Source organism: Pongo abelii, chromosome 1 (genome assembly GCF_028885655.2).
Source record: "Pongo abelii isolate AG06213 chromosome 1, NHGRI_mPonAbe1-v2.0_pri, whole genome shotgun sequence".
Taxonomy (NCBI): Eukaryota; Metazoa; Chordata; class Mammalia; order Primates; family Hominidae; genus Pongo; species Pongo abelii.
The window spans coordinates 87722569-87749502 of record NC_071985.2 but is presented as its reverse complement, the minus strand read 5'-3'; the positions used below and the strand labels follow the sequence as shown (position 1 = coordinate 87749502).

General features: G+C 38.8%; 1 protein-coding gene across 1 annotated transcript; it reads left to right on the top strand.

The window, feature by feature from the left end:
* Nucleotides 1-31: 31 nt before the first annotated feature.
* UHMK1 (U2AF homology motif kinase 1) lies at nt 32-26392 on the top strand. The gene is given in 8 exon segments (NM_001131711.1): nt 32-441; nt 2126-2418; nt 3086-3277; nt 5933-6027; nt 14826-14902; nt 15051-15149; nt 20406-20494; nt 24730-26392. Coding segments are annotated over 8 exon segments (1260 nt in total). The 5' UTR covers nt 32-173; the 3' UTR covers nt 24877-26392.
* The last annotated feature ends 542 nt before the right edge of the window (nt 26393-26934 follow it).

Sequence of the window (26934 nt, the reverse complement as noted above, 5' to 3'; positions counted from 1 at the left end):
TGCACGACGGCTTCCGGTGTCATGGCTGCTTGAAGTCCCGGGAGTCGGTGAGGCGGCTGCAGGTGCCTCCCTGCGGAGCCGCTGGTCCGGCTGGCGGGGATGTGACCGCGGGCCCGGACGGCCTGTCTCAGGCGTCGCGTCAGCTCCCGTGTCCGTGCCCTTAACCCACACCGATGGCGGGATCCGGCTGCGCCTGGGGCGCGGAGCCGCCGCGTTTTCTGGAGGCCTTCGGACGGCTATGGCAGGTACAGAGCCGTCTGGGTAGCGGCTCCTCCGCCTCGGTGTATCGGGTTCGCTGCTGCGGCAACCCTGGCTCGCCCCCCGGCGCCCTCAAGCAGTTCTTGCCGCCAGGAACCACCGGGGCTGCGGCCTCTGCCGCCGAGTATGGTTTCCGCAAAGAGAGGGCGGCGCTGGAACAGTTGCAGGGTCACAGAAACATCGGTAATTGCCGCTGTCTCCTTTCTCTTCTTGCCCAGGTCACAGTCCGAGCACACTCTTCCTCTCGCTGTCTGGCGTTCCATCTTCCTCCCCTTCTGCGGAAGAAGCGGGTCTAGCCCTCTTTATCACCCCATCCAGGCCCCTTTCCCCTTTCTCTTTATTACTGTCTGCGGTATAGTGGAGTTGGTGGTCTGCTTTGCCAGGTGTCACATAGATGCTCAGTAAATTCTGTCTTGCTTCGAGTCTCATCGGAGAATGCCGCATTCATTAGCATACAGAAATATCTTTTCTGGTGAGAGGAGGCATGTCTTTACTAGATTGTCGTGTCTTGTGTGGAAATTTTTGAATCTTTGCATACCAGTAGAAAATGGGGACTATGTCTGGGCCTTGTGACATCAATGCTAGTAACTCATATAGCTCACCTGTTATATCTTTAGTACGGATTTGGAAGAAATTATTCAGTATTCCATGGGAGCCCTTATAGAAGTGTGAAATTTAGGAACACTGTACCTTTGCTCTCGTGAGACTGTTTCAAGAATCAGATAACTCGGAATGTAAGATATGTAATGATCACTGATGATTGATCTGTGAAAAGGTTTCATTTTCATTACTCGACAGAAAGCTTATCATTAGTTATAGCTTTGGTTATTAAAGAAAAGTCTTATTTCCTAGCAAGTATGATGCATATTTAATTTGAAGAGTGAGTTTTTTTATAATACCATTTTGGGGAAGAATTAACACTAGTGCTACATTTTTTTAGTTTACTAAATGGTCTGTTACTATAACCTTGGTATTGAAAAGGGAAAAATTTTGCAAGCCTAAGGACTTGCCGAATCTCTGCAAGATTAAAATTTCATCCGGAAAGTCTTAATCTCTTTGTTAGTATTTAGATTATAGAGAGCTGTTTATTTTTCTGTTTTAGTTTTTTTTTTTGAGACAAGTTCTTACTCTGTCACCCAGGCTGGAGTACAATGGCGAGATCACAGTTCACTCCAGCCTCCAATTCCTTCTAAAGCCATCCTCCTGCCTCAGCCTCCCCAGGTAGCTGGGACTACAGGCACGTAGCACCACTAATTTTTTGTAGAGAGGAGGTCCCCTTTTGTTACCCAGGCTGGTCTCCAAACTCCTGGGCTCAAGCAGTCCACCTGCCTCAGTCTCCCAGAATGCTGGGATCACGGGCATGAGCCACCGTGACAGACCTAGACTGCTGTTTTGGATGAAGAAGCAATCTTTAGTTTGGTTTTTGCGCATTGTGACATTCCTTTTAAAAGAGTTACTTAATATTTGGATTTTTACTTTTTAAAATTTCTTTTTTTTAAAGGACCTCATGATGCAACAGTAAGTTTTATTTATTTATATTTTGGATTTTTACTTTTAATCATTTTTGCTTGGCACTCCAAGTTCGTGTTCACCACCACTGAGTACTTGGTGAAACACAAATTGAATAATTGTACCATATTTAGTATCTGTGAATGGTAATCAGCTGTTGTAGGCTGTCTCATCTTATTTTTATTAAAATAACCCAATTGCCAAAAGATCTTATTCATGGGAGAAATAAATTACAGTGGAAGCTTGCTCATCAAAGTTATCCTTATCTAGACTATCTCAAATTTGTACTGCAGTTACCTACTTTAATAGTGACTTACTCTGAGTCTGATTTTTAAAGTATTATAATTTCTTTTTCTAGTGACTTTGTATGGAGTGTTTACAATCCACTTTTCTCCAAATGTGCCATCACGCTGTCTGTTGCTTGAACTCCTGGATGTCAGTGTTTCGGAATTGCTCTTATATTCCAGTCACCAGGGTTGTTCCATGTGGATGATACAGCATTGTGCCCGAGATGTTTTGGAGGCCCTTGCTTTTCTTCATCATGAGGGCTATGTCCATGCGGACCTCAAACCACGTAACATATTGTGGAGTGCAGAGAATGAATGTTTTAAACTCATTGACTTTGGACTTAGCTTCAAAGAAGGCAATCAGGTAAGAAATAACCTTTTCTTTTCTCTCGCAGTTTAAAATGTAGTGGTTGAAGCCAAATATTTTTAAATGACAAGGGTAGTTTAGTAGGGACTTACAAGTCATTTTAACCTAAATTACTGAAATGCCAGGGGATGCAGTAAATCAAAAGAATTTCAGTGCCACCGTGTAAAAAAAGGACATAATGTTTGGGTCAGGTAGGAGGAGCCAGTGAAGCACAAGAGCTCTGGAATTATTAAAAGTACTTAACCTACATAGAATGGTTTTTTAAATTTTATGCGTGTTTGGCTAATTGCTGAGTTACTATTCCTGGTCTCTTCAGTGTTGGGGCTGTATCTCGTGGCAGAATGCATATAATAGTTCTGCCAAATCCTCTTTTCTCCATGGCTTATCATTTCTTTGCAGAGTGTCCTTATTATCAGCAGTGCCTAATAGGTAAGAGACAATCCAAAGAAGACTTCTTTATGAGCACTATATGGAAATGTACAGCTTGCCTCTGAGAACTGCCCAGTTAATGAACCAAAGAATTATGGTAACCAAGGACTAAAAAGTTTTAGCATTTAGCTTGGCAGTGGGTTTACTGCACTCTTAGGGAAGTAAATTCACTGTAGAGATGGATAGAAAGGGAGCAGCTTTTTTATTGGTTGTAATATTTACTCATCTTTTTTAGGATGTAAAGTATATTCAGACAGACGGGTATCGGGCTCCAGAAGCAGAACTGCAAAATTGCTTGGCCCAGGCTGGCCTGCAGAGTGATACAGAATGTACCTCAGCTGTTGATCTGTGGAGCCTAGGAATCATTTTACTGGAAATGTTCTCAGGAATGAAACTGAAACATACAGTCAGATCTCAGGAATGGAAGGTAAACTTCACCAGTGCTTTGCTTTGGGGTCCTTACTTTCAACTTAGGAGTATTCAATTTATGATGATTCTTTTTTTTTTTCTTTTGAGATGGAGTTTCACTCTTTTGCCCAGGCTGGAGTGCAGTGGCGCAATCTCAGCTCACTGCAACCTCCACCTTCCGGTTTCAACCAATTCTCCTGCCTCAGCCTCCTGAGTAGCTGGGATTACAGGCGCCAGCCACCATGCCTGGCTAATTTTTGTATTTTTAGTAGATGTGGAGTTTCACCATGTTGGCCAGGCTGGTCTCGAACTCCTGACCTCATGATGTGCCCGCCTGGGCCTCCCCAAGTGCTGGGATTACAGGCATGAGCCACTGCACCTGGCCAATTTATGATGATTCTTTTAGAGAACTCTTGATTGCTGTCTGTTGTCCATTCTCCTCTTTTTCTATTTATGATACTTGAATGCCACTACCAACTCCTATGGCTATCGATGTGCTAGTGAGTATTGCATTCTTATTGTTCCTAGCCTGTGGCTTGGCATATAGTAAGTGCTTGATAAAATGTTTGAATGAATGCATTTTCCTGAAGAAGCAAAAGTGGTTTCTTTTGTTTACTAACAGTAATATTAAGTTCTAAAGTGTTACTAATACAACCATAGCTTATAAGTTAAATGATAATTTTTATAGATTATCTTAACTGCTTTACAGTTAAAAAATATTTTTGCTGGGCATGGTGGCTCACACCTGTAATCCCAGCACTTTTGGAGGCTGAGATGGGAGGCTCACTTGAGACCAGGAATTTGAGACTAGCCCAGGCAACGTAGTGAGACCCCAGTCTCTAGTAAAAAAAAAAAAAAAAATTATAAAAGGTATTTTAATACTTGTTTAATATCAAGAACAATAATCATTCCAAAGCATTGTATTTATTAAACCTCAAAGAATTAGCTGGGTGTGATGGCACACACCTGTAGTCCCAGCTACCCAGGAGGCTGAGGCAGGAGGATCACTTAAACAGTAGCCTAAAGGATACTGATATTATCACAACATTAAAGCCCCACAATACCTTTGAAAACATACTATAGTTAATTCCTAATTTATAAATGCACAGAAAGTTCATTCAAATATTAGAGGTTTGGAACTTAGATATTAAGCAACAAGTTTTTGATACTAAGCAACAAGTATTTTTTTGAGCATCTAATACATACTGTATAGCTATTATAACATATAGTTTTGTTTCTTTTAAACACCTAGTCACTGATTTCCGTTGTAGCATTTCCTGGAAGGGATATTTTAATAGCCCAATGTATGTACCTGATGCTTTAATGGGTAAAAATTGATTTCTTGGGAGTAAAATCAGTATCATTCTTTATTATTGATATCCCAAACAATCAAGAGTCTAAGTATTCTTTCTTAGTGCTAATCCAGACATAGATCAGTTATTTGAATGAGCTTTGACTGCCTTTGAGCCTTTTGGACTATATCTGTTTGGCCTAGAGCTCATCAGAACTAGATCACATTCAGATTTGTGTGAAATTTAGAGGGGTGATGTGTAGTAATGGGATCTCCAATATATGCCTCTAGATAAAACGTTATTTTTCTGTTTTATCACTTTCTATGGAGGCAAAATTGCCAACTGATTATGAGCATAGGCTCTAAAGTCAAAGCTACTAGGGTTTGTATCTTGCCTCCACAAAGCTCTAAGTTATTTATTTGGGTTCACTAAGCCATAGTTTGCTTTCTTTAAAATGAGGATAATAATGGCATCTATCTCATAAGACTATTGAGGTTAATAAAGAAATGATACTTTTAGCAAACAGCTCATGGTAAGTATTTAATAAATTTTACTGATAATGATAGTATCTGTTCTTTTAACTCATGTACACAGTTCTAAATTGTGAGTTAGCATAGTATTCAAGGAGAAAATATATTCTGTAAAGATTTAGAGAATGAGTAATATGACAAATAAGATGTTTTAATACTGCATCATATTCGCTTTGATGGTTTATTTCTGCCTGAAAACCAATTGAAGACTCATCACGGAGATACCCTGAGTCACCTATTACACATTCATTTTTGCATTAAACTACATTCTTATGTGGTTGCTTTGGTATTTATTTTTTATTCTTTCATCTAGTAGATGTTCATAGAGTGCTAGGTGCTGAAAATGAAGAAAAAAATGTTCTTCTCTAGAAGTGTATAATTATGTATATTATTTCCTCTGTTAAGATTGTAGGCTCTTGCTGGGCATGATGGCTCACACTTATAGTCCCAGCACTTTGGGAGGCCACGGTGGGCAGATCACTTGAGCCCAAGAGTTTGAGACCAGCCTGGGCAACTTAGTGAAACCCTGTATCTACAAAAAATACAAAAAATTAGCTGGATGTGATGGCACACACCTGTATTTCCAGCTACGCAGGAGGCTGAGGCGGGAGGATCACTTAAACCTGGGAGGCAGAGGTTGCAGTCAGCTGAGATTGCGTCACTGCACTACAGCCTGGGTGGCAGAGCAAGACCCTGTCTCCAAAAAAAAAAAAAAAAAAAGAGAAAAAAAGATTGTAGGCTCTCAGAAGATAGTGTTTTCTGTTGCATTTTACTCTCAAATAGTGCTATATGCCTAGTACTCAATAAATACAGACTGAATAACCAAAGGAAAACTTTTCTCCGTTTTTTAAGGCAAACAGTTCTGCTATTATTGATCACATATTTGCCAGTAAAGCAGTGGTGAATGCCGCAATTCCAGCCTATCACCTAAGAGACCTTATCAAAAGGTATGTTACACGTAGCATAAACTTGCTTTGCATACATGTACTATGTGAAATGGTACGTCTTTTTTTTCTCTGAACAGATTTATATTATTATTTCTAGTTTGCTTGATCCATGTAGGGGTTTTGTTCCCCTAGAAATAAGTCTATGCAGGCTAGCTTCCTGTAAGGAACATAAGTAATGAAATAGTTGTACCAAGTTTGTTTTCAAAGGAATGTTCTTTTGCTCATAGTATCAGATGTTAAGCTTTTCCTGGCAGCTGCCTTTTCACTGGAAGATAGATTCACTGTACCGTTGGCCTCTCATAGCCCTGGCAGTTCTATATACTTGATGGAAAGCAGGTTTTTAAAGAGAGTCTTTATTAACTAAAGATTGAGTTTGCTTTTGGACTACTCCCCTCCCCCCCAAAAAAGACCCAAAAACCATTTCGAATAAGATAGTTTTTTATTATACTTTAAATAATTACTCTTGACAACGGTCTGGAGACAGGTACAGTTTTTCTGATATCTGAATAGATCCAAATACAATAGATATTTTGAAAATACAAATGTGTACAGTCATGTCATTTAACAATAGGGATCTGTTGTGAGAAATATGCCATTAGGTGATTTTGCCATGCCGACATCATATAGTACTTACATAAACGTAAATGATACAGACTTCTGCCCACACCTAGGCTATATGGCACAGTCTATTGCTCTTAGGCTACAACCTATATAGTGTGTTACTGTACCAAATACTATAGACAGTTGTAATACAATGGTAAGTATTGTGTCTAAACATAGAAAAGGTACAGTAAAAATATAGTATAAAAGATTAAAAATGGTATACCTTATGGGGCACTTAACCATGAATGGAGCTTGCAGGACTGGAGTTGCTCTGGGTGATTCAGTGAGTGAGTGGTGAGTGAATGTGAGGGCCTAGGACATTACTGTACACTATAAGACTAAGGGTAAACACTGTATACTTTGCCTACACTATATTTATTTAAAAATTTTTTCTTTCTGTTTTTGAGACAGAGTTTCACTCCATCACCCAAGCTGGAGTGCAGTGGCACAATCTTGGCTCACTGCAACCTCTGCCTCCCAGATTCAAGCGATTCTTGTGCCTCAGCCTCTCGAATAGCTGGAATTACAGGTGCATGCCACCATGCCCAGCTAATTTTTGTGTTTTTAGTAGAGACGGGGTTTCACTATGTTGGCTAGGTTGGTCTCGAACTCCTGACCTCAAGTGATCGGTCTGCCTCAGCCTCCTAAGGTGCTGGGGTTACAGGTGTGTGCCACCGCTTCTGGCCAAAATTTTTTTTCTTCTATAATAAATTAACTTTAGCTTAACTGTAACTTTTTTACTTTATAAACTTTAATTTTTCTTTATCTTACTTACTTTTAAAATTTTTTGTTAAAAACTGAGACACAACCACACCTTAGCTTAGACCTACACAGGGTCAGGATCATCAATATCATTGTCTTCCACTTCCACATATTGTCTTACTGGAATGTCCACAGGCACAGTAACATGCATAGAGCTGCCATCTCCTATGTTAACAATGCCTTCTTTTGGAATACCTCACAAAGGACCTGCCTGAGACTATTTTACAGTCAACTTTTTGGGGGAGGGGGATGTACTTTAAAATAGGAATAAAAAAATATAGTTGTAAATACATAAGCCAGTAACACAGCTATGTATTGTCATTATCAAGTACAGTAGTTTTGTTTACATCTATGTCCTACTGCAACACATTACTCACCTGCATTACCACAAGCATGTGAGTGATGTGTTGCGATAGGACATTATGATAGCTACGATGTCACTAGGTGATAGGAATTTTTCAGCCCAGTATAATTTTATGAGATCGCTGTCGTATATGTGGTCCATTGTTGACCAAAACGTCATTGTGCAGTGTATGACTATTATTAAATAGTAGGCTTTTCAGGTTTCTAGACTATGGACTGGAAGTGAATAAAATAATTAGTACACTAGAAAGGTATGGATCCCTTGTCTGAGTTAGAGTATTATAGTTTCCTTTGAATATTGGCCCTGTAAACCTTTAAATTAGTTTTATTAACTCTTTACCTTGAAATAGTTACAGACTCACAGGACTTTGCAGAAATGTTACAGAGAGGTCCCTACCATTTACCCAGTTTCCCCCAGTGGTAACTTTTTACATAACTGTAGTATATACAGTATCAAATCCAGTAAATTGAAATAGGTATAATCCACACGATTTATTCCGATTTCACCAATTTTACGCATACTTACTTGTGTTTTTCAAATTAGTTTTAAATAGCTGTTAGTATCTGATTGATATGAGATATTATAAATTGCATTTTACATTGACGAGATGGGAGTGAAAAATTATAAAATGGATTCTAGCCTGGAAGTTAAATTTTTATCTAAGTTCTAGTATTGACTTTCTTATTTTTATTTTTTTTAAATAATAGACCCCCCCACCATTTTACATAGAATACTAAATTTGGAAACTATAGAAAGTCATGATGAGGAAAATAAAAATTATAAACCCACATTCTAGTGTTAGCACTTTGGTATATTTCCTTCCACTATTTTTCTGCATTTTGCATTATATATCCATGCAAGTCGCTGAACCTTTTTTGTTGCTGTTGTTGAATAAAGCACAGACACTAAAAACACTAATTAAACAAATGTGTAGCTTAATCTGTAGGAACATTGTACCCATCTTGTAACTACCATTCACATCAAGAAATAAAACTTTGCCCATCACCCTGGAAGTCCTGTATGTGTCTCATCCCAATCTCATACATTTTTGTTTCCTTGAGTGTCTTATATATTACTGCATGTGCTTCTGTTGAAAGTTTGATGACTCAGTAATTGCCTTTTCATTAAAAGCCACTTGGTCTTCCAGCCTGGCCAAGATGGTAAAACCCTGTCTCTACTAAAAATACAAAAAAATTAGCCGAGTGTGGTGGCACGCGCCTATAATCCCAGCCACTCAGGAGGCTGAGGCAGAGAATTGCTTGAACCCAGGAGGTGGAGGTTGCAGTGAGCTAAGATTGTGCCACTGCAATTCAGCCTGGGCAACAGAGTGAGAATCTGTCTCAAGAAAAAAAAAAAAAGTCACTTGGTCTTCTTGTCTAGATGCCCAGAGGATTTTAACTTTTTCTTCAATGTATAGTAATTTTATCAAAATGTATTTTGATTTTGATTGTTCTGGGTCAGTATTCTCAGAAATACGGTATGTCTCTTAAATTACAGTTTTTAAATATTTTTTCTGTTCTTTGTGGTTTTCACTTTCATGTCCTCCTAGTCTACATGCATTTGATTTTCTTTGCCTTATATTCAATATTGCCATTTTTTCTTTTCTTTTTTTTTTTTTTTTTTCTTTTCTTTTTTTTTTTTTGAGACAGAGTTTTTGCTCTGTTGCCCAGGCTGAAGTACAGTGGCACGATCTCGGCTCACTGCAACCTCTGTCCCCTGGGTTCAAGCAATTCTCCCACATCAGCCTCCCAAGGAGCTGGGATTACAGGCTACTGCCACCATGCCTGGCTAATTTCTGTATTTTTAGTAGAGACAGGATTTCGCCATATTGGCCAGGCTGGTCTCGAACTCCTGATCTCGTGATCCGCCTGCCTTGGCCTCCGAAAATGCTGGGATTACAGGCGTGAGCCACAGCGCCCAGCTGCCATTTTATCTTGATTCTATATTATCTCTTTTTCCTTTCTTTTTTTAAGAGACAAGGTCCCACTATGTGCCAGGCTAGTCTTGAACTCAAGTGACCTTCCAGCCTCAGTTTCCCAAAATGCTGGGATTACAGGCATAAGCCACCACCCCCAACCCATTATTTCTTTTTTTATTTTTATTTTTATTTTTTTTTTGTGAGACAGAGTCTCACTCTGTCGCCCAGGCTGAAGTGCAGTGGCGTGATCTCGGCTCACTGCAAGCTCCGCCTCCCAGGTTCACGCCATTCTCCTACCTCAGCCTCCCGAGTAGCTGGGACTACAGGCGCCCACTACCACACCCGGCTAATTTTTTGTATTTTTAGTAGAGACAGGGTTTCACCATGTTAGCCAGGATGGTCTTGATCTCCTGAACTCGTGATCCACCTGCCTCAGCCTCCCCAGATGTTGTGATTACAGGCATCAGCCACCATGCCCGGCCTCTTTTTTATTTTTAAAAATATCCTCCTTTTTGCCTACTATTTCTCTTTAAGACATTATTTGTTGTGTTTATTCATCCTTGTATCTCTTGTAGTGTAATTTTATTTTATGAAATGATTTTTAAAAATGTCTAATTCTTTCCTGAGTTCTATTACCTTATTTTTGTGATTTTCAATTTTTTTTCTGTTGCTCTTTCACATCTTGAATCATTTTTTAAAAATGTCTTTAGCTCATTTGAGTTTTTTGCGGGGGGAGGAGAAGACAGAGTCTCACTCTGTCACCCAGGCTGGAGTGCAGTGGCACAGTGCTCACTGCAACCTCCGCCTCTCAGGTTTTAGCATTCCTCCCTCCTCACCCTCCCGAGTAGCTGGGATTACAGGCGGACGCTGCCAGGCCCAACTAATTTTCATGTTTTTAGTAGAGACAAGGTTTCACCATGTTGGCCAGGCTAGTCTGGAACTCCTGACCTCAAGTGATCTGCTTGCCTCAACCTCCCAAAGTGCTGGGATTTATGGGCGTGAGCCACCACGCCTGGCCATTTACCTCATTTTGAAATGGTAGGCTCATGGCCATAATCCCAGCACTTTGGGAGGTTGAGGCGAGCAGACCACTTGAGGTCAGGAGTTCCAGACTAGCATGGCCAACATGGTGAAATCCTGTCTCTACTAAAAACACAATTTAGCTGGGCCTAGCAGCATCTGCCTGTAATCCCAGGTACTCTGGAGGCTGAGGCAGGAGGATCGATTGAATCCCGGAGGCAGAGGTTGCAGTGAGCCAAGATTGCACCATTGCACTTCAGCCTGAGTGACAGAGCAAGACTCTGTCTCAAAAAAAAAAAAAAAAAAAAAAAAGGTAGATTATAATGGTCATGTCTTTCTGGCATACATTATCTGAGATTTATCATTTTGTAGGTTTTTTTTTTTGTACAATAGATACTTTTCTTTCTCTTCTCTTCTCTTCTCTTCTCTTCTCTTCTCTTCTTTTCTTTCGAGGCAGGGTCTCACTCTGTGACCCAGGCTAGAGTGCCATGGTGTGATCACAGCTAACTGCAGCTTTAAGCAATCCTCCCACCTTAGCCTCCGAAGTAGCTGGGACCACAGGTGTGCACCACCATGCCTGGTTTATTTTTTTGGTAGACAAAGTCACACTATGATGCCCAGGCTGGTTTCAAACTCCTGGGCTCAAGTAATCCTCCTGCCTTTGCCTTCTAAAGTGCTGGGATTACAGGCATCAGCCACCATGCACAGTCAGTTATAATCCTTTTTATGTTGCTCATTTTTATGTGAAAATTATTTTCCTAAACTTATAAGAAAATATACTTGGGATAACTTTTCTTATTATATAGGGCTCCCTCTTCTGTTGTTTTGTGTAATATTCCCCAAAAAGTGACTTTTTTCAGAGATCTCCTGGCTCTTCTCTTCTGCTTTTTTCTGGTGCCTCTCTCTCTCCTCTCACCCTGCTCAATTTGGATTCTATTCCCAAGATTTCTTCTCACTGTGGGACTCTGCACTGAAAGAAAGCTTTGGCTGGTTAGTTTTAAGAGGTCTTAGTGTCTAGATTACTCCAACCTCTTATGATTTTACAAAGAATTCCTTGTATTCACTTAGTATTAGAATGTATAACCCCTTATAGTTTCAGCTGCTTTTCTCCAGCGTCTTGCTGTGCAGTCCAGTGAGTACCTCTTGGCTGTTTGGGGTTATTTTTTTTCTGGTTCATCAGATCAATTGTAGCTTTCCTCTGCCTTCTTACACATAGATGCCAATATAGTGCAAATCTTATGGCTATTGATAGTTTGGCACTATAGGTTTGTGTGTGTGTGTGTGTATGATGGAGTCACACTCTGTTGCCCAGGCTGGAGTGCAGTGGCACGATCTCGGCTTACTGCAACCTCAACCTCCCAGGTTCAAGTGATTTTCCTGCCTCAGCCTCCCAAATAGCTGGGACTACGGGTGCACGGCACCACACCTGGCTAATTTTTTGTATTTTTTAGTAGAGATGGGGTTTCACCATGTTGGCCAGGCTGGTCTCAAACTCCTAACCTGAAGTGATCCACCCACCTTAGCCTCCCAAATTGCTGGGATTACAGGCGTGAGCCACCACACCTGGCCTAGTTTTTGTTTTTTAAGTGGCTTATTTTTACTTTATAAATGCTTACTTACAATAAGGAAATAATGGTCTTTTTATGCCACAAACACTTCAGTAGCTATATAGAGATACATTAATTTTATTAGACTATAACAGCATCTCGGTCTTTTTTTTTAATGACATAAAATTATATGTATTTATCATGTACAACATGTTTTAAAGTATATATACATTATGGAATGATTAAATCTAGTTAATGAACAAATGCATTATTTTACATAGTTATCATTTTTTGTGATGAGAGTTTTTAACATTCACTGCCTATGTTTTTCAAGAATCCAATATATCATCATTAACTAGAATCACCATGTTGTGCAGTAGATCTCTTGAACTTATTCTTTCTATCTAACTGTAATTAGGCATCTTTTGGCTTTGGCCAATGTCTCCCCAAACTCCTCTCTCCACTAACGCCCCCACCCAGCCTCTGGTAACACCATTCTTCTCTCTACTTCTGTGACATCAGCACTTTTTAGAATTCACATAGGAGTGAGATCATGCTGTATTTGTCTTTCTGGACCTGGCTTATTATAACACTTAACATGATGCCCTACAGGTTCATCTGTGTTGAAAATGACAGGATTTGCTCCTTTTCAATGGCTGAATAGTATTCCATTGTGTATATATATCATATTTTCTTTTTTTACTCATCTGTGTTTTTCTTTTTTTCTTTTTTTTTTTTTACTTCTTACACTCATCTTTTTTTTTTTAAGCTAACATGCAAGAAATGAACACTTATCTGTTAATAGATACTTAGGTTGATTCCATATCTTGTCTATTGTGAATAGTGCTGCAACAAACATGGGCCTACAGGTATCTCTTCATCATACTGATTTCATTTCCTTTGGATATATGCCCAGTAGTGGGATTGCTGGTAGTTCTTTTTTAAAAAATTTTTTAAGGGGCCTCCATACTACTTTCCATAATGGCTTTACTAATTTATATTCCCACCAACAATGTGTACGGATTCCCTTTTCTTTATGTCTTTTGTCTGTTTGATAATAGCTATTGTAGTAGATATGAGGTGATACCTCATTGTGGTTTTGGTTTTTCATTTTCCTGATGATTAGCGATATTGAGCATTTCTCATATACTGTTGGCCATTTGTATGTGTTCTTTTGAGAAATGTTTGTTCAGGTCTTTTGCTCATTTTTTAATTGGGCTATTTGTTTCCTTGCTATTAAGTTATTTGAGCGCTTTTTTTTCTTTTTTCTTTTTTCTTTTTTTTTCCTTTGAGACAGGGTCTCGTTCTGTTGCCAAGGCTGTAGTGCAGTGGTGTAAACATGGCTCACTGCAGCCTTGAATTCATAGGGTCAAGTGATCCTGGAACTACAGGTGCATGCCATCACACCAGCTAATTTTTAAATTTTTTTTGTAGAGAGAGGATCTTGCCATGTTGCCCAGGCTGGTCTCAGATTCCTGGACTCAAGCAGTCCTCCCACCTCTGCCTCCCAAAGTTCTGGGATTACAGATGTGAGCTACCACACCCAGCCAAATTGAGTTCCTTATATATTTTGTATATTACTCCCCTAGCATATGTATAGTTTGTAAATATTTTCTCCCATTCTGTAAGTTGTCTCTTCACCCTGTTCATTGTTTCCTTGGCTATGCAGAAGGATTTTAGTTTGATATAATCCCATTTGTCTGTTTTTGCTCTTGTTGCTTGTGCTGTTGAAGTTATATTCAAAAATTCAATGCCCAGAACAATGTTGTGCAGCTTTTCTCCTGTTTTCTTCTAGTAGTTTTAGGTCTTACATTTAAATTGTTAATCCATTTTGAGTTGATTTTTGTGTAGGTGAGAGATAAGGGTTTAATTTTATTCTTTGGCGTGTTAATATCCAGTTTTTCCCAGCACCGTTTATTGAAAATACTGTCCTTTCCCCATTGTGTATTCTTGGCACCTTTGTTGGAAATCAGTTGGTTGTAAATATTTTTTTTCCCTGGGCTCTCTGATCTGTTTCATCAGTCTGTGTGTCTGTTCTCATATCAATACCATGCTGTTTTGGTTACTGTAGCTTTGTAGAACTTTTTTGAAGTCAGGTAGTATAGTGCTTCCAGCTTTGTTCTTTTTTCTCAAGATTGCTTTGGCTATTCAGGGTGTCCCTATGGTTTTTGTTATATATTTTGTCCATGGGTTTTTGGTTTTGCTATCTAGTTGCTTTATTAGTAGAGAAATTTGATGAGATTCAACAATCATCCCACCGATATCTTTTTTTTTAATTGTGTTACCCTAAATCTGTGTCTTTTTTTGTCACTCACTGTTATAGAGTGTGGGTCACTTTGCAGTGTTTCATTTATTAATCAAAAGTGTTATTTTAAATCACAGTATAATGTCATAGGTATGTATCATGAATTACTAAACCATTTACTAATAAATAGCATTTGTATTCTTTGTAAGTGAATGATTCAATAAATCATGCTAATATAATTAATGCTGTGATGAACATTTAGACATTCTTACTTTCTTTAATGGTTGCATTTTCAAAAGATTCAGCAGAAATGATAAGGCACCTATTTTTGTGTTTTAGCATGCTTCATGATGATCCAAGCAGAAGAATTCCTGCTGAAATGGCATTGTGCAGCCCATTCTTTAGCATTCCTTTTGGTAAGTTGTGTATTCTTTTATTTTTTTCTTGGTCATTTGACAGTCATACAAGACATCAGCACTAATTTATATTCCCAAGTTCCTTTATCTGGTGTTCAACTTATTTGGGGGGATTTACATTTAACCATATTATGATGAATTTTAACAGCCCCTCATATTGAAGATCTGGTCATGCTTCCCACTCCAGTGCTAAGACTGCTGAATGTGCTGGATGATGATTATCTTGAGAATGAAGAGGAATATGAAGGTTAGTGTTTTCTAAATTATATTTTAATGTGTCTTTCTTAAATAAGTCTGGAATAAACATATCCGTAACATTTTCATATTTCCCAATTTATCTAATGAGAATATTGAACAATATGATCTCTAATATACTCTCACTTTTTTTTTTTTGAGGCAGTGTTTCACTCGTTGCCCAGGCTGGAGTGCAGTGGCACGATCTCAGCTCACTGCAACCTCTGCCTCCTGGGTTCAAGCCTCAGCCCCTCAAGTAGCTGAGATTACAGGCATGTGCCACCAGGCCTGGCTAATTTTGTATTTTTAGTAGGGACGGGGTTTTACCGTGTTGGTCAGCTGGTCTCAAACTCCTGACCTCAGGTGATCCACCAGGCTCAGCCTCTCAAAGTGCTGAGATTACAGGTGTGAGCCACTGTGCCCAGCCCTCTCACTTTTTTATTCATAATGTCCTTTTGACTCTTTTACGTTTCATCTTTACCCAGTTAATGAAAAAGATTAATTTTCCCAACAACTTCTATCTCTCTGGTCTGTCTCTTCTAGCCTTTCCCTATGCTTGCATTTCTCCATTTTAGCTCTCTTTTTTGCTTTTAAGACATATTAACTGAGTATTTACTATGTGCTGTTGTGGGATTACTTCCCGTCTTTAGTATAGTAGGGGAGACAGCTACATAAACAATTATAGTTCTGATAATCTGAAGATAGGGTACTATACAATGGCAGAAAGGACAAGTACTTAACCCAATCTCAGTAACTGGTGAATGCTTCTCTACGGACGTTATATCTGAGCTCAGTAATTTGGAGTTGCTTGACTAAAAGTTGAGGGGTTAGGAAATAAGTAGCACAAACACATAGATATGAAAGTGTCAGAAAACAGCAAACTGGTATGACTGTATCTTAAGATATTTGTTGGGGAGCAATCAGTTAAAGCTAACAAGGTAGCCAGAGTACAGACGAGTTTGCTATGTTTAAGAATTTGGATTTTATCCCAGAGATAGTAACACCAAAATACAGATATGTGAAGAACTTTGCGTCAGGTATAGAATAATATCTAGTTTATGGTTAAGTATTCAATACCTATCTGTTCTTTGTTGAATGCAGTAAGGAGTTTATTAAATAATTTTAAATGGGAGAATGACATAGTCAAACCTGTATTTTAGTAGGGACATTTTGGAAACAGAGAGGGAGTGGACTAAAACAGGGCCAAACTTAGACCAAGGACAACAGCTGTGAAGCATTTGCATCAACCTATTGTTACTACTACTGGAGAGACAATTTTGTGTAGCGGTTAAGAGTGTAGACTTAACAAAAATTACCTGAATGTGGTGGCACATGCCCATAATCCCAGCTGCTCAGGAGGCTGAGGTGGGATAATCGCTTGAACCCAGGAGGCAGAGGTTGCAGTGACCCGAGATTGCACCACTGCACTCCAGCCTGGGCAACAGAGTGAGACCATCGCAGGAAAAAAAAAAAAAAGAATGTAGACTGAGTTTACATTATGCCTCTATCACTTACTAGCTTCTTTGCAGTTTTCTGCAAAAGAAGGAAACTATAGTTTCCTCATCTATAAAATGGAGATAATAAATAGTACCTATCTTGTAGAGTTGTTGTGAAAATTAAATAATGTATAAACATTTCCTAGAACCATGCCTGGCAAATAGTAAGCACTCAACAAATATTACCTATTATTAACCACTAGAATACAATCTGGTTTGTTCTGTTTATTGCTATATTAATAGCACTGACACACAGTAGGCACTCAAATATTTATTATAGGAAGAAAGGGAAGATGGAAGGAGAAATAATTCGCAAGGAGCCAATCTATCTAAATGTAGTGACTAAGTGGATATGAGAGCAAGAAGTGAGGCAGGTTGGGGTTTTGCACGAGGCATCTGAATTAAACCACTTGGCAGATGGTGGTCCTAGTTAAAGAGGTAAGGAATAAAAGAGAAAAAGCAGACCTTGGGGATTCATTTTGGACAAGAGGAATACCTCCTGTACTCACTGAAATAGGTTGGAAGAGAAAGAATTTTGGTGTGGCTGTATCTAAGTTACGTAAGTTATAAGTAAAAGTAGGTAGGAAGTTAGTGATGTTCCTGCGTAGTAACCAAATATTTTCTATATATGTCCTTCAGCACTCGATTTTGGACTTTTCTAATTTTTTCCTATTATTTTATTTACTTTCAGGTCTTAACTATTATTTTGCTAACAAATGATGCTCAAATATCCTCTAGACTCTTGACCTATTTTTAATTTCTGTATCTTCTGCCCATAAATTATATCAGTTTTATGTCCTCTTAATATTTAAAATAGGAAAAAATTTAAAACAGAAAGCTTTATTTTATGTTTCCTTTTCCTTTTACTTTGTTTCTTGTTCTCTGGCTTAACACTTACTTTGTGCCTAGTACTTTATATATATTATTTGAGAGGTAGTAGTTATTTTTCCAGTTTGTAGATAATGGAAGTAAACTTAGGTTTATTCACAAAGCTAGTAAATATTTTTAAAGCCAGATATTTAGGTCTGTATATCTCTAAAGCTCTTATTTTTCTATTTAAAAATATCAATTGCTTAATATTAAATATTCTCCTTGTAGAAAATTAAAATGTTACAGATAAGGCTAATTATATGACAGTACCTCTTGTAAATGATTTCATGTCCCTACAGTGTAGTGAGAGAACTGTAATTTCTTTGAGTCTGTGACCATTTTAAGAGTCTTGAGTTTTCAGGTTGTCTATCTGAAAGAAAGTCTTGCCCTCAGCATTGTTTCAGGTTACGAAGGTGCAATGGCTCTGAATTTCTTGGAATCAGTTCAGAATACTACTTAGGTCCTTTTAGTCTTCATCTTTGTAAAGACCTGCTGTCTTCATCACCTCATTCTGTCTACTCCTAATAATTTTTCTCTCTTTAAAACTGAAGCTTGGCCGGGCACGGTGGCTCATGCCTATAATCCTAGCACTTTGGGAGGCCGAGGCGGATGGATCACGAGGTCAGGAGATCGAGACCATCCTGGTTAACATGGTGAAACCCCATCTCTACTAAAAATACAAAAAATTAGCCAGGCGTGGTGGCGGGCGCCTGTAGTCCCAGCTACTCAGGAGGCTGAGGCAGGAGAATGGCATGAACCCGGGAGGCGGAGCTTGCAGTGAGCCGAGATGGCACCACTGCACTCCAGCCTAGGCGACAGAACGAGACTCTGTCTCAAAAAAACAAAAAACAAAAAAACTGAAGCTTGGCCTGTTTTTGAATAAACCTTTAGACAACCATATAACTCTCCTTTTCTATCTTGCTGTGACTTTTTTTCTGCTTTTAAATACACGGAGTCTTTACATTTTGTTTAAATGTTGCTATTGAATCTTAGTGTTTAAGAATCTGAAGTGAACTAAAGTGCAGCAGACAATATGGTACCATTAAATCCTTTGTCACTTCTGATGAACGGGGTCATCATGAAATAATGAATTTCTTAGCTAGAAATTATGGTATGTGTTGGAACAGCTGTCTTGTAATCTTCATAGAGGCAGGGAAGGAAGTTAAACCTTACATTATAGACCAAATTAAATTTCAAATCAAGTAAAGATTAAAATACTAAAACAAGGGAATGAAATAGGGAGGAAGGGAAAAGAAAGGGTGAGGGAAGGAAGTAGGGCAGGTAGGAAGGAGATAATTTTTTAATATAAAAAGACATTGTAGAATTTTGTTTTTTAATATTCCTGAAGTTGGAAAGGCCTTTTTTGAATATGGCAAAAGACTCAGAAGCAGTGTAATAAGCATTGAACAAAATCAACCCTGACAAAAATCACCCTAAGAAAGATTAAAAGACAAAGGATAATTTAAAGAAAAAATATTTATAGTTTAAAGAAAAAATATTTATAGCTCTTATTACAGTTTATGGAAAAGGAAGTAGACAAGTATTTTACACATATGCTTTTACTCTCTATTATTCTTGAAATGCTAATTAGAGCCAAACTGCAATATCTTTGTTACCCATCAAACACATTGACAGTAATGGAACATTTGATTATCCTCTTGTGGGTAAGGGTATAAGGAAGCAGACATTTTTGTACATTGCTAGAGAAAGTTTACATTGGTAAACTTTTATGGAAAGCAAATTGGAAAAATTACAAATTTATGTCAATTTTGACCCAGCATTTCTATTTCTAGAATGTCAACTTAGAAATACACAAGTGAGGCTGAGTGCAGTGGCTCACGCCTGTAATCCCAACACTTTGGGAGGCCAAGGCAGGTGGATCACCTGAGGTCAGGAGTTTGAGACCAGCCTGACCAACATGGTGAAACCCTGTCTCTACTAAAAATGCAAAGATTAGCTGGGTGTGGTGGCACACGCCTGTAATCCAAACTGCTTGAGAGGCTAAGGCAGGAGAATCACTTGAACCCGGGAGGTGGAGGTTGCAGTGAGCCGAGATTGTGCCACTACACTCCAGTCTGGGAACAGAGCAAGACTCCATCTCAAAAAAAAAAAAAAAAAAGGAAAGAAAGAAATACACAAATGAAATGAGATGTGCATAGGGGAGTTATCTATTGCAGTACTGTTTTTAATGGTAAAAGTTTGGAAATTGTCTAATCAGTATTGGACATATAAGATAATATATTGAACATTGATAGAATAAAATATTGCATAACCATTAAAACAAATGAGAAAATTTTATGGGATAATTTGGAAATATCTTAAAGGACATATTTAATATAAAAAGCAAGGTATTTTTATAATTTCATATTTGCTTGTATATAAGTTTATAATAATGGCAGAATACAGAAGAAATTGGCGAGGTGCGGTGGCTCACGCCTGTAATCCCAGCACTTTGGGAGGCTGAGGTGGGTGGATCACAAGACCAGGAGTTCGAGAACAGCCTGGCCAATATGGTGAAACCCCATCTCTACTAAAAATACAAAAATTAGCTGGGCGTGGTGGTGCGCGCCTGTAGTCCCAGCTACTCGGGAGGCTGAGGGAGAAGAATTGCTTGAACCCGAGAGGTGGAGGTCGCAGTGTCACGCCACTGCACTCCAGCCTAGCGAGACTCTGTCTAAAAAAAAAAAAAGACAAACTGATACTATGTATTGCCTTCAAGGAGAATAGAAGGTGGAAGACTATTATTTAAAATTTTGAATCATTTGAATGTCAACTATTCAAGACATAAAATGACCTCATTACTAGTTATGTATTCTTGAATTCTTTGATGATTAAAAAATTTAAAATGTTGAATACTTGTTTATTATATCAGAGCAGTTACTGTTATATGTTTTAATAATCAGATGTTGTAGAAGATGTAAAAGAGGAGTGTCAAAAATATGGACCAGTGGTATCTCTACTTGTTCCAAAGGAAAATCCTGGCAGAGGACAAGTAAGTGAATATTTTCATAATTGCAGATTACTCAGAGGTTATTAAAATTCTGCGTTTAATGTTTTAGTTCTGTAGGAAGATGTACAACAAAATTTTACTAGGGATTATGAGTTTTGCATTTTAATGATTTTTATATTCTGACTTGTACTTTTTACTTCTTCTAAAAGTTCTATAATATGCTTGCATTTTTTTAGCACTTAAAATTTTTTTTTTTTAAAATATTGGCCGGGTGTGGTGGCTTACGCCTGTAATCCTAGCACTTTGGGAGGCTGAGGTGGGTGGATTACTTGAGGTTAGGAGTTCAGAGATGGTGAAGCCCTGTCTCTACTGAAAATACAAAAGTTAGCCAGGCGTGGTGGCACATGCCTGTAATCCCAGCTCCTTGGGAGGCTGAGGCAGGAGAATCACTTGAACCCAGGAGGCAGAGGTTGCAGTGAGCCGAGATCCTGCCACTGCACTCCAGCCTGGGCCGGGAGAAATGAGTGAGACTTCATCTCAAAAAAAAAAAAAAAAAACTACTTTTGGCCGGGCGCCGTGGCTCACGCCTATAATCCCAGCACTTTGGGAGGCCGAGGCAGGTAGATCACGAGATCAGGAGTTCGAGACCAGCCTGGCCAACATGGTGAAACCCTTTCTCTACTAAAAATACAAAAAATTAGCCGGGCATGGTGGCGCATGCCTCTAATCCCAGCTACTCGGGGGGCTGACGCAGGAGAATCGCTTGAACCTGGGAGGTGGAGGTTTTAGTGAGCGGAGATCACGCCACTGCACTCCAGCCTGGGCAACAGTGTGAGACTCCATCTCAAAAAAAAAAAAACTACTTTTGAGCCACTATAAACAGTAACACCAGGCCAGGCGAGGTGGCTCATGCGTGTAATCCTAGCACTTTGGGAGGCCGAGGCGGGTGGATCACCTGAGGTCAGGAGTTTGAGACCAGCCCGGCCAACATGGTGAAACCTCCTCTCTACTAAAAATACAAAAATTAGCCAGGTGTGGTGGTAGGTGCCTATAGTCCCAGCTCTTCAGGGGGCTGAGGCAGGAAATTTGCTTGAACTTGGGAGGCTGAGCTGCAGCAAGCTGAGATTGCTTTATGGCACTCCAGCCTGGGTGACAGAGCGAGACTCCATCTCAAAAAAAAAAAAAAAACAGTAACAATAACACCAACTGCTAAATCATGCTTTATTTCAGGTTCAGCTGGAGAAATGTTTTAGTCTAATTTTGTTCTAATTAGGTAGAGTTAGAAAGCCAATTAGGTTAGGTTCTAATTGTAATAGAAACTATCAGTGATAGTTTAAAGATGGAAAGTGTGCTGGACTGAGAATTCTTGAACCTGAGTTCTAGCCTCAATATGATTAGCTTTGTGATGATCCTCATTTTCTTCATCTTTAAAATGTGTGGGGTAAAACTGTTATCACTGCATTTTCTTTAGAAACTCTAATTCCAAATTAAATTATATGACAAAGAATGTAAGAAAATATTTATTTGTAGTATTTTTATTTTTCGAGAGATAGAATTTTGGCTTGCTTTATCTTAGGGTTCCTCATTCTTGACACTGTTGACATTGAGCCTGATCATTCTTTTGTTGGAGTAGCTGTCCTCTACACTATAGAACGTTTAACAGCTTTCCTGATTTCTACCCACTTTGGACAACAAAAATGTCTCTAGACACTGCCCAGTGTCTGTCCTGTAGGGGGTGAAGTCATCTCTGGTTGTGGATTATTTTATTTTATCTTTTTTTTTTTTTTTTTTTTTTTTGAGACAGGGTCTCACTGTGTTTCCTAGGCTGGAGTGCAGTGGCGCGATCTCAGCTCTCTGCAACCTCTGCCTTCCAGGCTGAAGTGATCCTTCTGCCTCAGCCTCCCGCGTAGCTGGAACTACATGCACATGTGCCACCACACCTGGCTAATTTTTTGTAGAAACGAGGTTTTGCTATGTTGCCCAGGGTGGTCTTGAACACCTGAATTCAAGAGATCCACCCGATTCAGCCTCCCTAAGTGCTGGGATTAAAGGCGTGAGCCACTGCGCCCAGCTATTATTTTATCTTAATAGCTTAGTATTATGAACATTCCTGACAACTGAAAAAATATGAAAACAAAAATATGAACACAGTTTTATTCTAGTCCTAATGAAAAGTTATTGCCAAACTAGTGATAATAGTTTTACATTTAGTATCACATACTGAATACTAGTATGTATAATTGTATCATTGCTGTTTAGTCATTTAACTGATATTTATTGAGCATTTATTATGTTCTAGGTACCCATCATAAAAGTGGTCAAATCAGATTTTTAAAAATGTGATAAGTGCTAGGGAGAAAAACAGATTAAGGAAGAAGCCTAAGGAGTGCTGGGGTAGGTAGGGTGGGTTGCACTGTTAAATGGGTTAGTAGGGAAGGACATCTGAGAAGGTCATATGAATCAAGATTTGAGGGAAGTGAGGAAGAGAATTTTAGGCAAAAGGAACAGCAAGATCCAAGGCCCTGAGCATTCCTGGCAGATTTGAGGAGGCCGATGTGGCTGTAGCAGAGTGAGAAAGAAGAATAGTAGGAGATTAGATCAGAGAGATTAGGGAGTGGTAGGGGTCATATTAAGTAGAGTGAGCTTGGTAGAGTATTGAGATTACATTGGCTTTTACTCTGAACTAGGGCAAGGTATTGGAAGATTTCGAATGAAGGACTAACATGATCTGACTCAATATTAGCCCCAGTGGTCAAAGTGAAGTGGAAGATACAGAATAGAGAGAGAGGAGAAAGCTTTTCCAGAGAGAAGTATCCAGGTTTAAGATGATATGAAAAAAGTATCAGTGAGAGGAAAGTTGCTATTTTGAGAAGTTTTCACTGACATTTAAAGGAGAGTGAAAGCAGCTTTTGATAAACTCTTGGAATCACAGATTTAATCTATCTAGGCTTTTGAAAATGTCCATTACTTAGTTGTCAAAGCCATTCTTCATTTGAATTTTTAATTCAGGCAAACATGATTTTATAAGGAATGTTACAAAAAACACTGAAAAATAATGAATGCATCTGATAATGCAATTATAAAAATCAGAATTAAAATGATACAGCCCTATTAATTTCATAATAATTTATAAAAATAAGATGCCTTTCTTAGTGTGGGATGGTGTAGTATAGAAAAGTATAGCCTATCTGAAGCAAGGAGTATGATAGAAAACATGATATTCCTTCTATAAATGCATGTCTACTCATTTATTGAACTTTGGTCTATAGGTTTGGGCATAATTAAGAATCAGGTAAAAAAAAAATCAGGAATAGATTCATTATTCCTTTTTGGGGTGGGGTGGGGGAGGGGACAAGGCCTTGTTCTGTCACCCAGGCTGGAATACATACAGTGTCGTGATCTCGGCTCATTGCAGCCTCGACTTCCTGAGCTCAAGTGATCCTCCCAACTCTGCCTCCCAAGTAGCTGGGATTACAGGCACATGCTACCACACCTAGTTAGATTTTGTTTGTTTGTTTTTGAGATGAAGTCTTGCTCTGTTGTTGCCCCGGGTGGAGTGCAGTGGCGCAATCTCAGCTCCCTGCAACCTTCACCTCCTGGGTTCAAGCGATTCTCCTGCCTCAGCCTCCTGGGTAGCTGGGATTACAGGTGTGTGTCACCTTGCCCAGCTAATTTTTGTATTTTTAGTAGAGACAGGGTTTTACCGTGTTGGTCAGGCTGATCTTGAATTCCTGACCTCGTGATCCACCTGCCTCCGCCTCCCAAAGTACTCGGATTACAGGAGTGAGCCCCTGCACCCAGCCAAATTGTACTTCCTAATAGGTGCAATTTCCAGCAGATTTTGACCAGTATTTTTACCTTTTTCACTTGTAAAAATACAGATTATCATCCAGGTACCATTGAAATGCAGTTGCTGTCTGGGCTATTCAGCCGTATCTTTGGCAAATGTCTAGTGTTGTTCATCACTCCTGTAATGACCTTAGCAAAAGATTGTACATGATTCACACAACTTGTCTTTGAGAGATTTTTCAGAGTTGAGCTGAGTTGTGAGGAAGTATTCTAAACCTTGCTGCCCTGAAGTATAGTTCATAGACCAGCAGCATTGGCATCACCTGGAAGTTTGTTTAGAACAGAAACTCAGGCAACATCTTAGACCCAAGGAAGCAAAATCTGCATTTTAATAACATCTCCAGTTGATGTATGTACATTAAAGGTGGTAAAGCACTGGTCTAAAACAATCTTGGTGGAAATGAAATGTTTTTTTCTCTGTCTTTCAGGTCTTTGTCGAGTATGCAAATGCTGGTGATTCCAAAGCTGCGCAGAAATTACTGACTGGAAGGATGTTTGATGGGAAGTTTGTTGTGGCTACATTCTACCCGCTGAGTGCCTACAAGAGGGGATATCTGTATCAAACCTTGCTTTAATCAGTAACCTAAGGACTGTTTCCTTTTTCTCCTCTTCCATTTCTTGGGTTATTCCACATCTGAATGCAGGAGTACCCCCTTACCATTTTAAGAAGGTACTTTGTACATTTATTTAATCCTACTAATATGCAGCCATTGCCCAAGCAGTGACTGCGTTGCATACATTTGGCACTGAGTAGGACAAGACCTCTCAGCTATACATTGAGGGGTTTTAGAGCATCCATGTGGGCAACCCTTTTTTGTGCAGGAGAGCAGGTGTTGCTCTTCAGTATGTAGCCTAAAAAAATCTTAATTATTTCATGGATCATGAAGCAAGGATGAATAATATCATGTCTCGGTAAATACTAACAAATTTGTTAGGTTTGGTGACATCATTTACAGATTATTTCTTTATGTTGTCCAGTGGTTCTTATTGTTGATATCCATAAGCTGGCACTGGATGCTCTTAGTAATGTTAAGTAATTGTCAAGCAGCAGTTACCTACTGTGTTCTTAACACTGAGTTGTGAATTTTTTCTTAAAGCAGTACTGTAGTACTGAATATTCCTTTAAAGGAACTGCAGTGAGCCTATCTACGTTTTTTTTTTAAATTAAGGCTTTTAAAATAGAAAGCTGATGCTTGATCTTGCACAATTTTTATGTCTAGTATGTATGCTTGAGTGAGTGTGCGAGTATGAACGATTAGAGAAAATTTGAGTCAGTGTACTTTATAGTGTGAATCCTGTGAGCTAATACAGTCTATACTTATTTCTTCCCTACCTGTTTCACATCCGTAAGATTTAAGATATACATTTTTTGAGAGGTAGTCTGTCTGATACAATGTAAATGACAAAACATAATTCCTGAGAGGCCCAGAACAAACTGGAGTCTAGCCTGGAGTTAAATTGAGACTTCTAAAATGATTGCAACAAAGACTAAGTTGTGCCAGATGTAAATCAACCCCTCTTTTAGTTTACTTTAGACTTTGTATTAGCTCATCTTTTTTGTAGTAAATCTATAGTTTTAAGGTTTCTCAAGATGTGGCTCTACCTACTATGATGGAAAATTGAAGTGGGTCAAAAGAATTAGATGTACAGTGAAGGGGAAAGAAAAAAAAAGGGCGAAGAGAGGGTGGAAAATAAAAGGATTCTTTTTTTCTTCCTTTCTGTTTCTCATATCCCTGCTCCCTTTTTCCTCCCCTTCCCTCATTCTCTGCCTCTGTCCTTAGCTGAAGACAAACTAGAGGAACAGCATCCCAGGTAGTTTGGCTTTTGACTGCAAGGTAGTTAAGAAAGGTGTAGATATAATGAGGTAGAGTAGAAAGGAAGAAAAACTCAAAGAATTCTTAAAAGGATTCATAGCAACCTAATGTGTCCGTGAGTAGAGGATGCTGCTATTCGTGAGTTCATGGACACAAGTTGATGACATGGTTTTTAGAATTATAATTATGGATTCTTCTTATTTCATGGTAGGTTGTCTTTAATGATATAAAAATTAGGATGCCTTTATGAAACACTGATTATACCAAAAAAAAAAAAGACAAGTTATATACAGGTTATTAATTTTTTTATTTATTTATTTTTTCCTAAGGAAAAAGTCTTCTGTCTTTCCCTGCTGGAAGCCTTCTCATATTTCCTTATGTTTGCCAGGCAGGTTGCTGAGAGTCCAATTAGGATTTGCGTTTTACAGAATGAAATACTTTACCCCACTCAAACAATTACTGTTTGACATTTTAGTTATTTATAATTGTCAAATTCAGGACTCTCCTTTAATGTTTATTATGAAACCAAATTTGGCATAAGGAGGCTGATTTATGAATTACCAAAGGGTCTTGTGGCATGTTCCCCAATATATGCCCTTAGAAGGAAGAACTATTATTTTTTATTTTGACCCTTTCAGGAGTTGATTATAAATTGGTTTGTTTTCAAGTCAGAATTCAAGTGGGCAGAACCAGTATTGTGAAGACCTAAACTTTCCTAAATGTTCATATGGGTAGCAGATTTTGTGGTGATTAGAAACATCAGGTCCTTAAATATGATGAACATGGGATACAAAGAAATTCTTTATAAGGGCAAGTATC